At 43.3% G+C, this 16,117-nt stretch overlaps 1 protein-coding gene across 2 annotated transcripts in view; it reads right to left on the reverse strand.

Annotated features, from left to right (window-relative positions):
* Positions 1-1,167: 1,167 nt before the first annotated feature.
* The window catches only part of uvrag (UV radiation resistance associated gene), a 92,310-nt gene continuing 77,360 nt past the window's right edge, over positions 1,168-16,117 (reverse strand). The window contains exons 14-15 of one of the 2 annotated variants that reach the window (XM_082549597.1): positions 13,520-13,611; positions 1,168-3,528 (exon numbers count right to left, since the gene is read on the reverse strand). In XM_082549597.1, coding sequence (XP_082405723.1) covers positions 2,676-3,528; positions 13,520-13,611 — 945 coding nt within the window. In that variant the 3' untranslated portion in view covers positions 1,168-2,675. Of the gene's footprint in view, positions 3,529-11,926; positions 12,313-13,519; positions 13,612-16,117 lie in introns of those variants that run through there. The other variant, XM_082549598.1, reaches the window with a different exon arrangement.

The raw sequence follows: 16,117 nt of genomic DNA on the forward strand, positions 1-16,117 counted from the left end.
CTTCTTTTTTATACTAATATACTGTGTTGTGTTGTTTGTTACGTTGTGATGTGTCATATCGTGTCGTGTTGTGTTATATGTAGTGCCGACGTAGGACAGTTTTTCCAATTTCATTGTACTACTGTACTATGTATGACTGTGCAATGACAATAAAGAGTTATCTTATCTTAACTCATGCAGTAGAAATGTTTTCTGTTACTCGCCCAGTCTTAATGCATTTCCCACCAAATAATTACACGGAACAAATTTATGGCATTTACTTTTTTGATTTTTGGCATGCTAATGAGCCAGCCCACTTGTTGCTCACAAAGCGCACCAGCACTGAACATACAAACAGTAAAATAATCCTATTTTACCTGAGACACACAGCCAGACGCTGCTCTGGCTCAGCCGCCCCTGAAATGATTTCTCTGCCTCCAACTCTGCTAATAAGAGCTCAAACTGTCCCCCGACATCCTGAAATATGGACAAAAGTGGTTGTGATACAAAAAACCCTTTTTTGCAGTTTTCTTGGTAAATCTCAAGAAGCTTGGTCTGTGTGTACATTACACAACAAAGTCACATCTGGAAAATTTGGGAATTTCTGTTGATTTTTTGGCCATGGAGCTCCGTGTGTGGAGACCTTTAAATTTACTGTCACGCTGAAGCAACTAGCAGTGGGAGTGAAGGAAACCCACTGACCTCTACATGCTGGCATGGTAAATAATTATACTGTCAGCACCTACACGGGTATTTTGGTAAACAGCTTTGGCTGTGCATGTTGGCCTTTTGTCTACATGTGAACTGTGTTTGAGGTCACTGAAAGCAGAGAAAAACACCTCCAGGGGAAAACGTTCAAAAACTCAGTTTCGGTGCTTAGATGTGGACGAGGAAAACCAAGATGGTGTCAGTCAGTTGTTGCCCACTAGTGTCCGGTGTCAGCTGCAAAGGGATTATTACAAATCGCTTCATGGGGATTTTGAATGGATGGACAATCTTTGGAATCTCTTAGCATTCCCATGCTAGCTCAGGGCAGTTGTGCAACTGGAAAGTTGGTGGCTCCAGTTTCCCCAAACACTTCCATTGAAGTGTGAATGCTTCTGTGTGTGAATGAGATGCTTGAGACAGAATTACTGGTGTTTCTACTTTTGATAGGAAACATTCCAAACAAATGCAAACAGACGACTCTTAAATGGGATACATACACCCATGCCATTGGACCGCAAGTCTTTAATAACGCCCCCAAAAATCTCCATACAAAAGTATATGTACATGGTCACTTAATGAACTGTATGGTTATAGAAATGATTTAATATGCTTCACCTTTTAGTTTTAAATACAATAAATCCCAACAATCAGCAAACACGGTACTGCATCGGGAACACGACGTGCGCCGCCAGTGGAAAGTCCATCTTCATCAAGGCCAGCGGTGCAAAGCAGCTGTCCAAGTCTGGACCCGGATACTGGTTATGACATCAGTCTACTACATTTGACAACATTCATGAGTGAATTCAAACTAAATATTGATTTCTTCACACACACAGTTGCTGAGACATAAATAATGCAAAAACTGAATACCAGTGCAAGAAAGCGTTGGGAGCAGGGAGACGCTAAATCACAGACGGTGGGATTGAGACACTCGTTGACAGTTAGAAGAGAGCCTGAGTGACACTCCAACAGACGACGGACACGCAGTGACAGGTTTTGGTCTACTGAATGTAAGAATCAGCGGACATGTCGTTAAATTTATGCCGATGGGGGACGATAAACTTAAAAGGTAAAAGCTGAGGAAAAAAAGACACCGTATCCCTGCCAAGATCTGAAAGCTTCGACCTGCCACTCTTAAGATCCTCATTTGAGACCTGAAGGAGAAACTCGAGCCCGTGAGGAGAAGGACGAGTGGGTCAGCCTGTCGAAGCCGAGGAGATGCAGCGTGTCACAGTTAACGAGTCTCTGACTGGGCTACGGGTTCCAGCTCCCACCTCGCTCTGTGGTAGCAGAATACTGCTGTGTCCTTGGGGTCACTGGTGGGATTACTCCAACTGTGATTGTGTGACTATGATGACATGCTGATGTGTGCACACTCACACACTTACTTCCAACTGCCCACTGTCATACACCCTGAATGAAGGCTCGGGAAGCATTTTAACATTTGCTTGTACAGTCAAAGGTGGAATTACTGGGACATCCGACTCTCAAAAGGAAAAACCGCACTAATTCAAAAGACTAGCAGAGTGATCAGGAGGGAGCTGTGGAGGTACTGAGCTGCACTCTGGCTGTGGATCTAAAAGGAGGCAAGGTCAAGACTGAGCGTCATTTTACTGTAATGGTCCCGTTTACTGGAACAACAGAGGGGGGATTACTTAAGCTGAGGCTAAATCCTTCTGTGAATCTAAAAGGTCTTAAAACTGCTTTCAATCTGTTTGTAAAATATATTAAAGTTTGCATGAACAGTAAGAGCAGTGCTTGTCCCAGTACTTGCACTTTCAACTGCTTCTTATTTAAATGTTTATTATGGAAATGTTTACAATAAGTGCAAATTGGTTGTTTTTCCAGAGGAGCTCCTACGATGTTTTTATGCTATGGTTAAGGAGCGAGCGCCACACGTCCTCCACGTCTCGCATGCCCTGCCTCGCATTTTTTCCAAAAGCATCTGTGCAAGTTTCCTGCCTTCGTCTCTCCTCGGGTCCTCAGCCTTACTTCTCAGAGTTCTTGCGTGGCCGACGAAAACTGGACATGTTCTCATTCAGTGCATAGATTCGCCTGGAAAACTCCTCGAAGCCAGCCATGTCCAGCTCTCCCAGCACTTGTTCGTCACACTCCACAGCTACGGCATGGTCTACGGGGATGCAACGGTAGTCATCCAGCCGGGCTTCATCTGCTAATCCCAACCCCATCCCCAGACCTAAACCAGTGGCCTCTGTGCCCATGATCTCCTCAGCTTGTTCCACTGAGCAGCGCAGCTCTGGGATCAGGCTGATGGGCGCCTGTTCTAATACTAAAGAGCCATTCATGGCACCTGGGTGCTGGGCAGCGGGCATCATTTCTTCATCAGTGTCCTGCACTGCAGAAGAGTTTGGTATCATTGAGCTGCTGGACGGGTTCTCCTCCATCTCATCACTCTTGTTCTCTTTATGCCGTTCGCTCTCTCCTTCAGCAGTTTCACGTCCTTCTGCCTCCACCGCTGTGCCTCTAGCCTCCTGCTTCTCTTCCTTCTGCTCTTCCTCCACAATGGTTTCCGTATTCGTGGAGAGGTCAAGTGGGGCCTTGCTTGGATCAAGGGAGGATGACAGGTGTGTGGGTGATGGTGACGGCGAAGGCGGTCCCAGGCCAACCTGGGACTTTCCCTCACTGATGGCTGTATTGTAGCTGGGTGGAGGGGTTGCTGGCTTGTATTTAAGCTCTGCTTCAGCCTCTGAACTCGCTCTGTTCCTCAAGCCTCGGTCTGGGGAGCTGGTGTGGCAGGGATAGGCCAGCTCGGAAGCTGCAGACACACCGAGCTGAGACTTGGCAGGCACTGGGATGGAGCTGGAGACATGATGTCGGTCACTGTAAGGAGAAAAGAGAGATATCGAATAAGCAAAGACATTTAAAAAGCTACAATAACAAAGTGCCTCTCTATATAACGGCACCATGTTTAAGATGAAATATAGAGCTGTGCTCAGAGGTTTACATGCACTCATCATTGGTCTGAATAATTGTACACTGTACACCTTTAATGACAACAACTGCTTGAGTTTGGATTCATTTTCTCTGATCCACACGGTCAAAAGTACACAGGCCTACACTCACACACACTTAAATCTTTTTAGCACTTGTGCTGAAGGTTCAAACATTTAACCAAAGCTAATTTAACCAATACCAAGACCTCTCAACCTGTTTTTAGTGAACATGATTGATTTGCAGTTTCTCTTTGCCAGCAAGCATCAAAGGCATTTGTTTGACAGCACGTGGATGGACCAATATCAGGAGATCTAAGAAGAATGAATGACTTGCACAAGTTGAAAAGGTCTCTTTTTCTAAACAACTGCTGATTCCAAGATCATTAGATCAAACAACTGCAAGTACATGTTAATTGGATGCGTCTCCACTTTTCTATGCTCTGGAAGAAACTGTCACCTTCAGATAAGTGAATGAGGCCAACATTAAGCTTGTGGAAGGGCCTGACCTCGTTAAAAAATTGCAGCCTATTTTTACAAGCAGAGTCTGTTGGAAAAAGAATGACCGTGACTGTATGTGCTGTAAACCTCTGGCCACATTTATAGTAAGTGGGGTATTTTAGAGTGAAGAGGCTGTTGCATAAATGTGATATTGTCAATGAAAGCGTCTGCAGGCCATCGACTAACAACACACAATTTTGTTAACATATATGCAGCCAGGTCAATTCAACAACGGCCAGTGCAATCTCCCAGAGCAGAGCGGACCTGATGATGAAGTGAGCAATCTAACGCCACAAGTAAAGCATAGAGTTATGGAAGAATCAAATGACACCACAACTTTCAGTGCTGAACTTTTATCATTGCTCCTCTTTGATAACAAACAGTATTTTTCAACGTCAAAAGACTGTTTTACACTGACACAGTTTGTTAAAATCTGTTATAACATATTGTTCGTATTTGCAACAGATCAAAGATCAATTCTGCAGCCAACAGAAGAAAGTATCCTAAGAAGTCTTTCCCCTGGTCCAGGAGAGCAGCAGCTGCAGCTCTTTGTAGGTCACTTCCCCTCACACCATTCAGAAAACATTTGTGCAGTCTGTGCGAGCACTATACATTCAACTTCTGCTTGCTGGGAAAAGCAGCAGGCGCCGACCCAAGTATGTCAGACATTTTCTTCCATCGCAGATAACAGTCTTCGGATCGCCCCACCCATGAACTGGAGCCATAAATCTATTTAAACAGGCGCCTCGCCGCTTCTTCCGATAGCCAAGGCCACGTATACTCTGCTAAAAATGACCGTTCTGGTGCAGAACAGCCGGGGTTAAAGCTGAAGCAGGACCTTCCTGTGAATCGAGGGTAAATCTCTGATCAGTCAGACATGCAGTCGTAACAGACGTCCTTCCTGTTGCTGACACTCACCGAGGAAGTCTTCTTTGTAACATTTGACATCAGTAATGACAGCACTGGCTGACACGTGCGTTACCCAAAAGTCTGATGGACAGTTTCACCACCAAACCCATGACAGCTTGTAAAAAGGACCTTGGGTCTGACCCTCTCAGGCACCCTGCCAGGGTGGTCCTGACAGGGTTCACGGGCAGGACACCTCGCTAAGCAGAGTGGAGAAGCTCGTCTAGTCTTAAGAGAAACGTGTCAAACTTCAAAGTGCCTGTGATGCAGTAAATGAGAAACATTCACAGTCTGAAGCTCCAGTATGAAACTGCTTATTGTAACAACTTGGAGATACTGTCCCTCATGGCTCACATTTAAGCTAATTGGAGGCTTACGCGGAGATGTACACGTTGGATCGTCAAACAAGGCCAGGTTTAAAAAACAATAAAGGGAAGAGGTAATGACGTTATCCAGTGAAAGAGTTCCTCCCAAGTGTGGTCGACAGGAGCTAGGCTCTGCTTTACTTGGCAGTACAGGTCAACCAAAACACATCATCTGCTACAACTGCTCTCCTCCAACAGGCACATGGTCGGTCCTGAGGCAAAGCGTATTTGGGCAAATTGGAAACAATGTGCTCTTTACCACCTAATTTTCTGGAAAGATCAATAAGAAGAAGGAGCAGAGCGAGAAGCTGAATGATTTGCCATCTCAAACACTTATCTGTAACTTTCCAAATGGAACCATCATGGCCTCCTTGGAAGCCAGTTCAAAAAAAAGATTCAAAACCTGAACCAGTGGAAACGCATAAAGACAGATGCCGTGAGAAGTCATTTTCCATTTAAGTAATTGGAAAATGTTGTTCAGACTGAATTGTAATGCACATTTGGAAACTGAAGAAGACTGAGTAAAAATCGGAAGATTTCCGCGCATCATTTATAACAAGCTAGTAAACGATTACTATGTTTTCTAGTTTGACCGATTGATGTCTGTTCGGCAGCGGCTGATTAGAAGCCTCTGACTTTAATTGGTATCGCTTATTTTCTTCCACTCCTCCCTCCAGCTGGCTCACCATTTAACCTGCCTGCTCCGATTTCATCTATGCATTATTGACACTGGCATAGAATCACACGGTCACCATACAGTCTTTTACAGAATGAGGAGTTTTGTATTTGGACCGTGTTACTTTGTTCCACTCAGTTTCAAGGTTAGGCTCCTATTACTGTCATTACTTGTGTCAAATTGTGCGGCAGAGTATTAGCAACAGAGGAGACTGGGTGTGTCGGGGAGGAAGCCAGCCAAGAGAACCTACGAGCAGGAATACATTTCTCTTTTTCGTAAAACATTTTAACTGTTACAGCTATTTCGTGCTATTTAATACTGGCAATTAGGTTAAATGTGTATGACCATATGTGAGAATGTGTCGATTAATCATGCCATGAAAACACTTCCTAAAGCTGTCTGGAAAAGCCGGAACTTAAAGTGGTCGTATTTAAATAATGCCAAGTGCTTATAGTAAGCAGCACAGGACAATTATGTGTTGTTAAATAGATCCAGAGCTTATTATGAGTGGGTTTTTTTCCAGGAATGGGGTGTTATTGTCTGTTTGGTTAGTAGACACTGACCTCTAGGTCTGTAGTATATGAAGATGTACTCAGGTAAGAAGTAAACTGCCTGCAGTGCAGTAAACCAAAGTTCTGCTTTATGGCACTTCCATTTGGAGTTACTATATAAAAATATCAGAACCACAGTTAACCTGAAATTCAACAGTTTTGTAAGAGAACGTCAGATGAGTTACTAACCGCGGGTGACGCACAGATATTCTTCCACGCCTCGGAGCTCCTTTACCTCTGTTTAAACATATTTCAGATCACATACTTTTTTGGGCTTTTTCCAATAATAGTGAAGATGATGCTGGTGGTAACTTAGAAGTGCTGTCATTACATAATGCAGCTCTGACTCCATTGTTTACAGTATTCTCTGCAGTCTGCAGCACGTGAAGGATCACAGCAACCTGCCAACTGAATGCATTGCTGGAACATATATACAAACTTATTGTTTTACATACAGTATAAACACCAATGACACCATCTTTTCCTCTTTTTTGACACAATATACATATATAGTATGTATATATAGAGTACTGGCCTCCACGTGTACACCACTTATGAAGATGAGATGCTGTAATAGGCTTGAGGTCTCAAACTTTCTGTGCAGCTTGGACTCATACGAGGAGCTTGACATTTCACGCTGACTGGAAGAAGACCTGTTGCTCCCTAATGTATGCTGTGCAGCTCCACAGTTAGCACAAGCTGCTCACCTACAGGAGACATTTAAGTCTCACTGGGCCCCATCCTCAAACAAACTACACATTATAAAGGCTACGAACAGGCCTCTGTCTAAATCATCAAGCCGAAAACTTGACTTGCCAAGCCAGAAATAGCTGCCTTCCCTCGTAAGCGTTTTGCCTTCTCTCTTCCTTTCCACTGCTGTTGTCAAACCTGGCACATTTCAAGGCGATTCAGGAATTTGGTGAGTCAAGCCTTCTTACTGTCTAATCCCCTGACAGGCTTCACAACACGCCCCCGATCATATCCAAATGCTGCTATGGCGTCACAGGTTTTGGGCCAAAGCTAACAACAGCAGATAAGACTTGTGCGTTTGATGTGGTTTAGTCGTTTCACAGGGATTTCCCTAAAGTAAACATGACTAAAAACCTGATACGTGGTATGGAGGAAGCCAAGTTTTCTTTTTGCTTTATTAGAGTGGCTCTTATTGACTGTCTGGCCTTTGAAGACAGACTGACCACAGCACAGCATGTGGAACAAAAGCTGAGAACATCCTCGCACTACTCAATGGTGCTGATGTGCTACAGAAATTACAAAGACAAAATCTGCAACACTGATATACTGCGTATGCAGTATGCATGTTGCTATCGTCTTCCTGTGATCCAGTCCCCTCAAAACATCAGTACTCTCTACTATTTATGACGAGCAGTATACAAACCCCACTTATGATGCATAGAAAGCCTGGGTTGGGTCAGTGGCTGTCAAACTCAGGTGTCTGGGCCACAGACGACCACGCGGTGTGCGGAGGGGTATTTATATTTATCTTACATATTGTCAGAATGTAAGATATTAAAAAACCAAAACAAAAAGGTATCACAACTTTTAAAAAAAGGTGAGAAAGAGAAAATGTATTCCCAAATAAGGAGGAATGGACGCTTGGAGAACACGAAAAAGGAAATGATCAAAAATACAGCAATTCCACAGAGAACCTGTCAAGCTTAACGTCCCTTACAAATGCTTATTTTAGGTGTATAACTCAAGAATTTCTCTTCCTTTTTTTTTGCACTGACAGGAGCGCAGCTGTCTAAATATTACAACCCTCGGTGTACTTCATGCAACACAAATCCTTTTGCTAACTTCAGTCACTGTGGGGTTTGGGGAAGATTCACATCCACCAGCTGTGGCGTTGAATGTGCATGGCTAGGCGCCCTGCCACACCTTGCTCCCCCCACACACGTGTACGTAGCCCTGCTTCCAGGCACCGGAGTGGGATTAGGACCCTGTGAACTTCTGCCAGGCCCTCAGCGGATGTGGAGCGGCAAATGGGACCATGTTGAACGTGTTTGCTTTGATGTCGACAGACTGCGTAGTTTACAAAGAACTGGTTTCTGGTGCTGTCTCTATATGCCTCTCGATAATAGATTCACCATTTCCCCCACTGTTTCCCATCCTTCAGCGAGATTAGAGGAGAAAAAACTATACTGCTCATTTTTCACCAGGGCTGCATTGTATATACTCTGACATGTTATGATGTGTTTCTGAGAGAGAACTGTTTGGAAATCTATTAAGATATGATCAGCAGTTTCCCAGATGAGCATCACGAAGCCCACTGTATAAAAATGACATACGCTCTTTTCGATTCTTACACGCATTCTTTCTGCTTTTCCATTCGGTCTGTATAAAATATCCAAGATGAACCCACTATGCACCCGTGGTGTGGGTATGAATTATTTCTATATGTAGGAGGCAAATGTTTCCAAATCTGTTCTGGAAACAGTTCCCTCTGTCATAGCCTTCACCACATCATGATGTGTGGAAGGAAGAAAAAGGTGGCAAAGAGGAGGATAGGCAGCTGATTAGCCTGCCTCTCACGGGCTATATAGCAAAATTACCTGCAGCTGTCACGTAGCCTCTTAAAAACATCCATATTTCATAAGCCGAGTCCCAGCTCCAGGCATTCCTTCTGAATTCAGCCTTTTTAAACCCGGCAGGAAGAAGAACCGGAACTGACACGGACAGAAAGCAACAGTGCGTCCAACAAAGCTGTACTTTTATGACAAAATGTGTGGGTCAACTTATTAAGTAACACAAATGAACAAATAAAATGTTGAAAACATACATGTACGCACATTACGATCAAGGAGCAATAAAGGTGGATAGTTTCTTTTTTCAAGCAGCAGTCAGAAGTTGACAGATTTGTTCATTCACACCACTTTACAGAGGATTCTTTCATCAGAGCCCTGTGTCAGGCCGGACTTTCATCTGGGCGAATCCAAAAAAGACGGAATGTTCCATTTATAGAAGTTATACAAGTAACATTACATCAGTGAAATACTGGAACGTTTGTCTTATGACTACACTTTGTTACTAAGCTGCTTTTTGCTGTTTTAAGATTTTCATTTTTCCTGTGACTTACTGCAGGTTTGGGTAACAGTAGGTTACAGAAGCAACCATTTATTTAGCCAGGGGCGCTCAATTTAGGTGGAACACCTAATGGAACGATTAAAGAAGGAATCTAGTTTTAGGAACGATTTTTTTGGGAGGCCTACAATTTGTTTTTATTTATTCCACAATTAGAAGAGGAGGCTGTGGTGCTCACAGGGACTGGTTTCTATTTGTGAAAGTCAGAGCAGAGGCAGAAAATCCAAAGAAAGAAACTAAAAAGTAGAAACTAATAAACTAAAAAGATGGAAATCTAAGGAGCTTAAAGTGGACTTCTTCAGGTTTCAGACGTTTCAGCTCCCATCTGAGAAGCTTCTTCAGTTCTAAGAGCTCGGTGGAGAGTCCGAGGTATTTAAGCCCTGATGGGAGTTGCTCTTTAAGAGGGTCCCTGACCCACTATTGATCATGTTCCTCATCATATAAGGCAGTGTGTGAAAACGGGTGTGGTCATTATCAGCAGAGGTTTCAGGGGACACCACTGTGAGACAGTTTCTGACCATTAAACTGACCTCACAGCCCGCTGTTCACCAGCGGTGCTAGCTTCAACTATGCAAACACAAACACTACGTTAGACGAACAGAATCGACTTCTTTTATTTGGTTTCTCTGTCCAAAATGTGAACATTGGCATCCTCGAAAGACTGACCCAATGTGGATCTGTCCATTCTGCTCACCCTAGCTGGTGTCTGACCTTCTTTACTGTGCATCTCTGCTGATTGGATGAAAGCCCAGTTGGGACAACCACATGTTTAAAGAGCTTTCTTTACATGCGTTCCTTTTCTTTCCCTTCTGCCTCAGAGGGGACGTTTTCTGCCCGGTGATGCAGAGTCCTGATTACTCCAAGTTTGTGTTCCGGAGGGTGGTGGGAGTCAAAGAGTCGATACTGGTCTGCGTGTGTGGGCTTCCGATAAACTTCAGCATTGAGGTTTCCATTCTCCTCAGTGTACACAGCACAGTGCAGAAATGGCAAACTATTATTCTTTGTATGGTGAATTTTATGTTTCTATTTACTGAGTTGATGTGAACAGTGACGGATTCTATTTCTTGGGTTTTGATTTGTCATCAACGTATTTGTACCAGTGGTTAGGTACTGTCCCTTCAAAAGAGCAAAGAGCCTCACTTTCCACTTCCACAAGGTTTGCCACAGTGGGTGACACTGGGGAGCCCGTGGCACATCCATGTTTTTGTCTGTAGAAACCTTTATTGTATTTCCACTGCATGTCTTTATCCTGTCTTCCTTCTCTCATCCCAACCAATCACAGCAGATGGCCCCGCCCCTCCCTGAGCCTGGTTCTACTGGAGGTTTCTTCCTGTTAAAAGGGAGTTTTTCCTTCCCACTGTCGCCAAAGTGCTTGCTCATAGGGGGTCATATGATTGTTGGGTTTTTCTCTGTATGTATTATTGTAGGGTCTACCTTACAATATAAAGCTCCTTGAGGCGACTGTTGTTGTGATTTGGCGTTGTGTAAATAAAATTGAATTGAAAAATTGAAACTGAATATTTAAAATATTTGTTTGTAAGGCAGAGGTCTGACAGTGATGGGGGTAAAGCTAATTCTGTTTCCTAAGGCGCTTTCTTGCTGTAGTCATTTTCTGACCGTCTCCACTGTCTCAGTTTTGGGACTGCAAGTGAAGAGTGAGACCACAACAAAGGGCTCTATGGTTTCATCTGGATCAGTGTAAATGTCTGAGTTTCTGATTTGGTCTTTGAACTGAAGAAGCTTCTCGGATGAAACAGCATCAAACTAGTCTCTGAAACTCGTAGAAAACCATGACCTGTAAGGCTGGGAACCCACACCAACATAAATCCAGTGGAGTTGAGTCCCAGAACATAAACATGGACAGCATACCATTGTAGGTTTCATTTAAATATGTACATATTTATGTCTAATATTGGTTACAATTTCCTGTTGTACTCTGCTGTATTGAGTAGCTAAATGGCAAAATATCAAAACGTAACTAAAATAGTTTTGCTCAATATGTACGAGAGGTTTAAAGACGACTTAGTGTTGTGGCACGCCATCAATTATTAGTCTTCAGAGGTGCCTGTAGGCAGACAGAGTGCGCTTCCAGTCTTTGTGCTAAAATAAACTAATCAGCTGCTGGCTGCTTCATATTTACTCTACAGAAACGAAAGTGAACATCAATCTAGTTCGTACGTATTTTCTCCAAATGCCGAACCGTCTAATCGCTGTGGCAACATAGCTGAAGCTCTATATCTTCTGACAGTGCTAATGACAGATAAATCTGTAACATGTGTTTGTGGCTCAGTGCTGCTCAAAATGATGGGAACGGCAATTTCTTTCACTCAGCTGATGGCTTCTGAGTCAGTACAGAGCAACTCCTCTCTGTCACTGTGGTCTCGTTGTCACACAAGAGCGTGGCTGTGGAAAACCGCTGCAGAAGACTTCCACTTTCTTTAAAACCTCCCATGCGCTCGCGCACACACAGCTCCAGGGTTAGCAGACCATCTCATCTGTCTTTGGGCTCTTCCACTTCCCGTGAAGATTTTTTGGGAGTGGGACAGAGTTGAGAGCTCGAGCTTTTCATGGCGTCTTTCCTTTCAAAACAAAAGATTATTCAATTAATGTGTGTAATACACATTTTCCCCTTTGCTGACCCTGGGAGAGGAGATCAAAGACAGCTTTTTCTTTTATAGGGAAGTGGAGCTGAAGTCTGATGGAGACCAACTCTCAGGTTTTAGTAAAGGGTTACTCACAGGCCATAAGACTGGAGCAGAGATCTAAGCATTCCAGTGGACAAAGTAGCTGCTGTAAAACTCATTACCCACTCCTTTTTTTTAGATGTAGGGGAATGATGATGTGCAGGGACGTTACATCATCATAACTTAAAACAAAGTATTCTTTTAGCAGCACTTTCAAAGTCTTTTGTAAATAACAGTCTATGTGACAAACGCAACGAATGGCTGCATCAGATCTTTATTTTCATTTCCTACTAATGACCCGACTACTGCGCTGTATATTCTGTATTAATCTGTTGTTTAAGGCAGCGGCCCCCAACCATTTTTGTGCCACGGACCGGCCTGTAAGGTGTCGCGGATAAATACAACAAAATAAAACCGGTACCAAAAAAAAAAAAAAAAAAGACGATTTATTCATAACATGCGGGAAAAGAGCCAGGGAAATTAAGTTAACGATAAAAACCCTGAAAACCATAAATGTCACACCCGAGCGTCAACTCTTGCGGCCCAGTGCCAAACGACTCGCGGAGCGATACCGGTCCATGGCCCGGGGGTTGAGGACGCTGGTTTAAGATACAAAACATGAATGGCACTATTGCTGAGTAGCTGACTAATTCAAAAGTAGTCTGTTTGTTTTGGCAGCAGTGCTATTAGCCTACTTTGGCCCATTTCATGGTTAAAATCACTAACAGGGACAAAAGTGTTTGTAAGTGAGTGTTGAAAAGTGTCAGACTGAAGACTTTGTCCTTTTTCTAATAGTTCAGCTTTTGAAAAACGTGCTGGTCATTACTTATGTAAATTGGCAGCTTGTGTGTTTAGAAATGTGTGCGTTGTTAGCAGATCTCCAGCAAAAATGTCGACTCCAAAGTTGGCGTGTTTGAGACTGTCCATGTCCATTTGCCCTGCTTAGTAAACTTTACAAACTATTAACTTGGAGCATGGCCTATACTTTGAATCTAGCTAATCACAGCTTGCATGTGAAGCTGCATGTGTCTCTTGCAAACACAGAGCAGATTTCTGAATCATCTTTAGAACCCACTGTAGAAAGTGTCTGCGTCATTCTTACCATCGCACCATCAGCCCATGTTCCAGGAAGTTCTTCAGGTTGGGTAGTGTCTGCTGCAGGTCTGGGGTGGTCAGTCCATGTTGATATCTCAGCTGCAAGACAAGGGAGCCACATGCTGTGTCATTAACTCCTGACAACCTACCACGTTGTACTGAGCCACACGTAACCTTACACGTAGCGTATGGTGGGCCGGCACCGTCGCATTTAACTCTGACACATGTGCACAGTCTCCATGTTTATAGGAGATAGAAATATTACCTACAGAAGAAGTCTGCATTCTTTCGCCATGACACAGTACTATTCTCCCCTTCAGACTATTATTCATCTGGACACAGAGTGGGCAGTCTTCCCTGATAACAGGCATGTGCGCTAATATGTAAAGTGTGTGGAAAGACAGGAGATGAGATCCGGGTGGCAAGAAACAGCAAACACGTTACTGAAACATCTGGATGAAATGGGGCAAAGACAGGACATTAGAAAGCCCATTACATTCTCCCATGATCTCTCTCTCTCTCTGACTTCTATATTTGGCCTTGAACAGTCCCCTCCTTTTAGCCACAGCACTTTATTTCATGATGATACAATCAAATCTTACATTTAAAAAAAAGAAAAAAAGAAAAAGTTTCAAGGCCACTTTGAACCTCCAGCACTCGTGTCTCCTCCAACAGTTGAGTGATGTCACAGCAAGCCATCAGTTGTCCCGGGGAGTTTATTTAACCTATATCACTGAACAGCAGAGGAGCATCATGCCACACGTCTAGCTTATATCTCAGAGGCCCCTCTATCACATACACACTGCCTACATCGGCTTACATCTGTTTTGTTTCCACTTGGGTGCCACAGCAACCACTCAAATTTCTTTTTTAAACACTTCTGTGGTGAAGAGATGAAGCGCACATGACTATGGCAGTCCACTCACTCAGGATGCACTCAGATGCAGCTCGTTGATATACGAGCACTTAATGGATAAGCGGCCTAACTGAAAAAGGAATTAAGGAGAAATAAATGTTGAGGCCTCTGAGGTCAAAGATTAGATTTACCTGAAGAAGAGAGATGTTTTCAAGGTCGTCAGCAGGCCTTCAGACACATCCATACAAGCTTTTTTTTTTTTTCTTGTGGTAAATTTTGTTGTAGTGGCACAGTAGCCACACCTAACATTTAGGTTTCACAATCCGGTGCTTTTGTGGGGCTCTCTTAAATGAAGTGTGCGAAGTGATTGTGGTTACAAAGCACAATTAAAGAGTGTATTTTCTGCACTAAAAATCCTTTAATTTTCTCAAAAATCATCAGTGCGCCTCATGTATGAATTCTGGTCGTGCTTACTGACCTCAAACCGATTTTCTGTGCTACATGGTGCTCAAAACTCTGTCAAAAATGTTTTAGCACGACTTTGCTAAGCTACGAAGCCGCACCGCTTGATGGATTGTTGGAGCATTACAGCTACCGTAGTCAGGAGCCTCGCAGAGGAATCTGGGTCCTAAACTCCGTCCGTTTCAGGTCCCAAGTCAAGCGAACACTGCAGCATCACTGAGAGTTACAAACTGTCTAAATTCTTTAATTTTTAATAAAATGATCAGCGTTGCTGCTTTACCAGGTGTAACAATTAAGTTTAACATCCAGGCATCCATGAAAACAGAATTTATTACATCTAACGGAGTTAGAAGTTAGCAGGAAGTTAGCTCGCTAGCTTCCACCTAAACATGATATAGCATGTTCTAACTGAGAGATTTCTGAAAGAATTCAAACGTACAGCTCTGCTATCACTTCCAACATAAATGAAGACAGAAAAATAAACAGCAGTGACATTTGTAGGGTTGCTGAAGTTGGGCTAGCTGGTATATAATGATGTGCTACGTGATCGCTAGCGACACAGCTATGTTAGCATAACATAAACAGTGAAGCTGGAGGATGAACGCCAACTTTTTTCCACTCGATAAAAGTTAACGTGAAGGTTCCTGGTGGTTAGGGACAAATGCAATCGCATGGCAGGATGCTGTAAACGGACCAAACTTCAGTCAGGAGAACAACTGAGATAATCCATCCACAATGCGAGGTTAGTCATTAATATACTGCAACAACATGGGAATAGAGCAGCTGCCAGAGAATTCAACATTAATGAATCAATGGTACAGAAGTGGAGGAAGCAAGAAGAATGAGTTGAGGAAAGTTTGACTTATCTGACTGTTTTTGTTTCACTTAATGCGCCTTATAATCTGGTGCGCCTTATGGTCCGAAGAATACGGTACACAATAAAAATTCCCCAAATTATATTTATATGCATTATTTACCCAAAGACATAAGTTTCACTGTGTAACCAACAGGAGAGCAGTGAGGCTTTGTAGAGGACTGCTGCACACTCGTCTCTCAGCTCACAACACAGAGACCAGTGGTAACTGTAAGGATATCCATCTGAAGCCAGATTAGGACCCGTAACAGCGTTGATGGAGCTGATCTGTTCAATTCTGCATTTTTCTGTGTCAGGATGATGTGGTACTGTCACCCCACCTGGCAGGTGGACGGTGTGAACACAAGTTGCGGTTTGATAAGGTTTAAAGCAAAAATATGTTTGGCAGTAGAAGCTCTTCAAATATGAGACAC

Source organism: Aulonocara stuartgranti (assembly GCF_965226115.1).
Source record: "Aulonocara stuartgranti genome assembly, chromosome: 10".
Lineage (NCBI taxonomy): Eukaryota > Metazoa > Chordata > Actinopteri > Cichliformes > Cichlidae > Aulonocara > Aulonocara stuartgranti.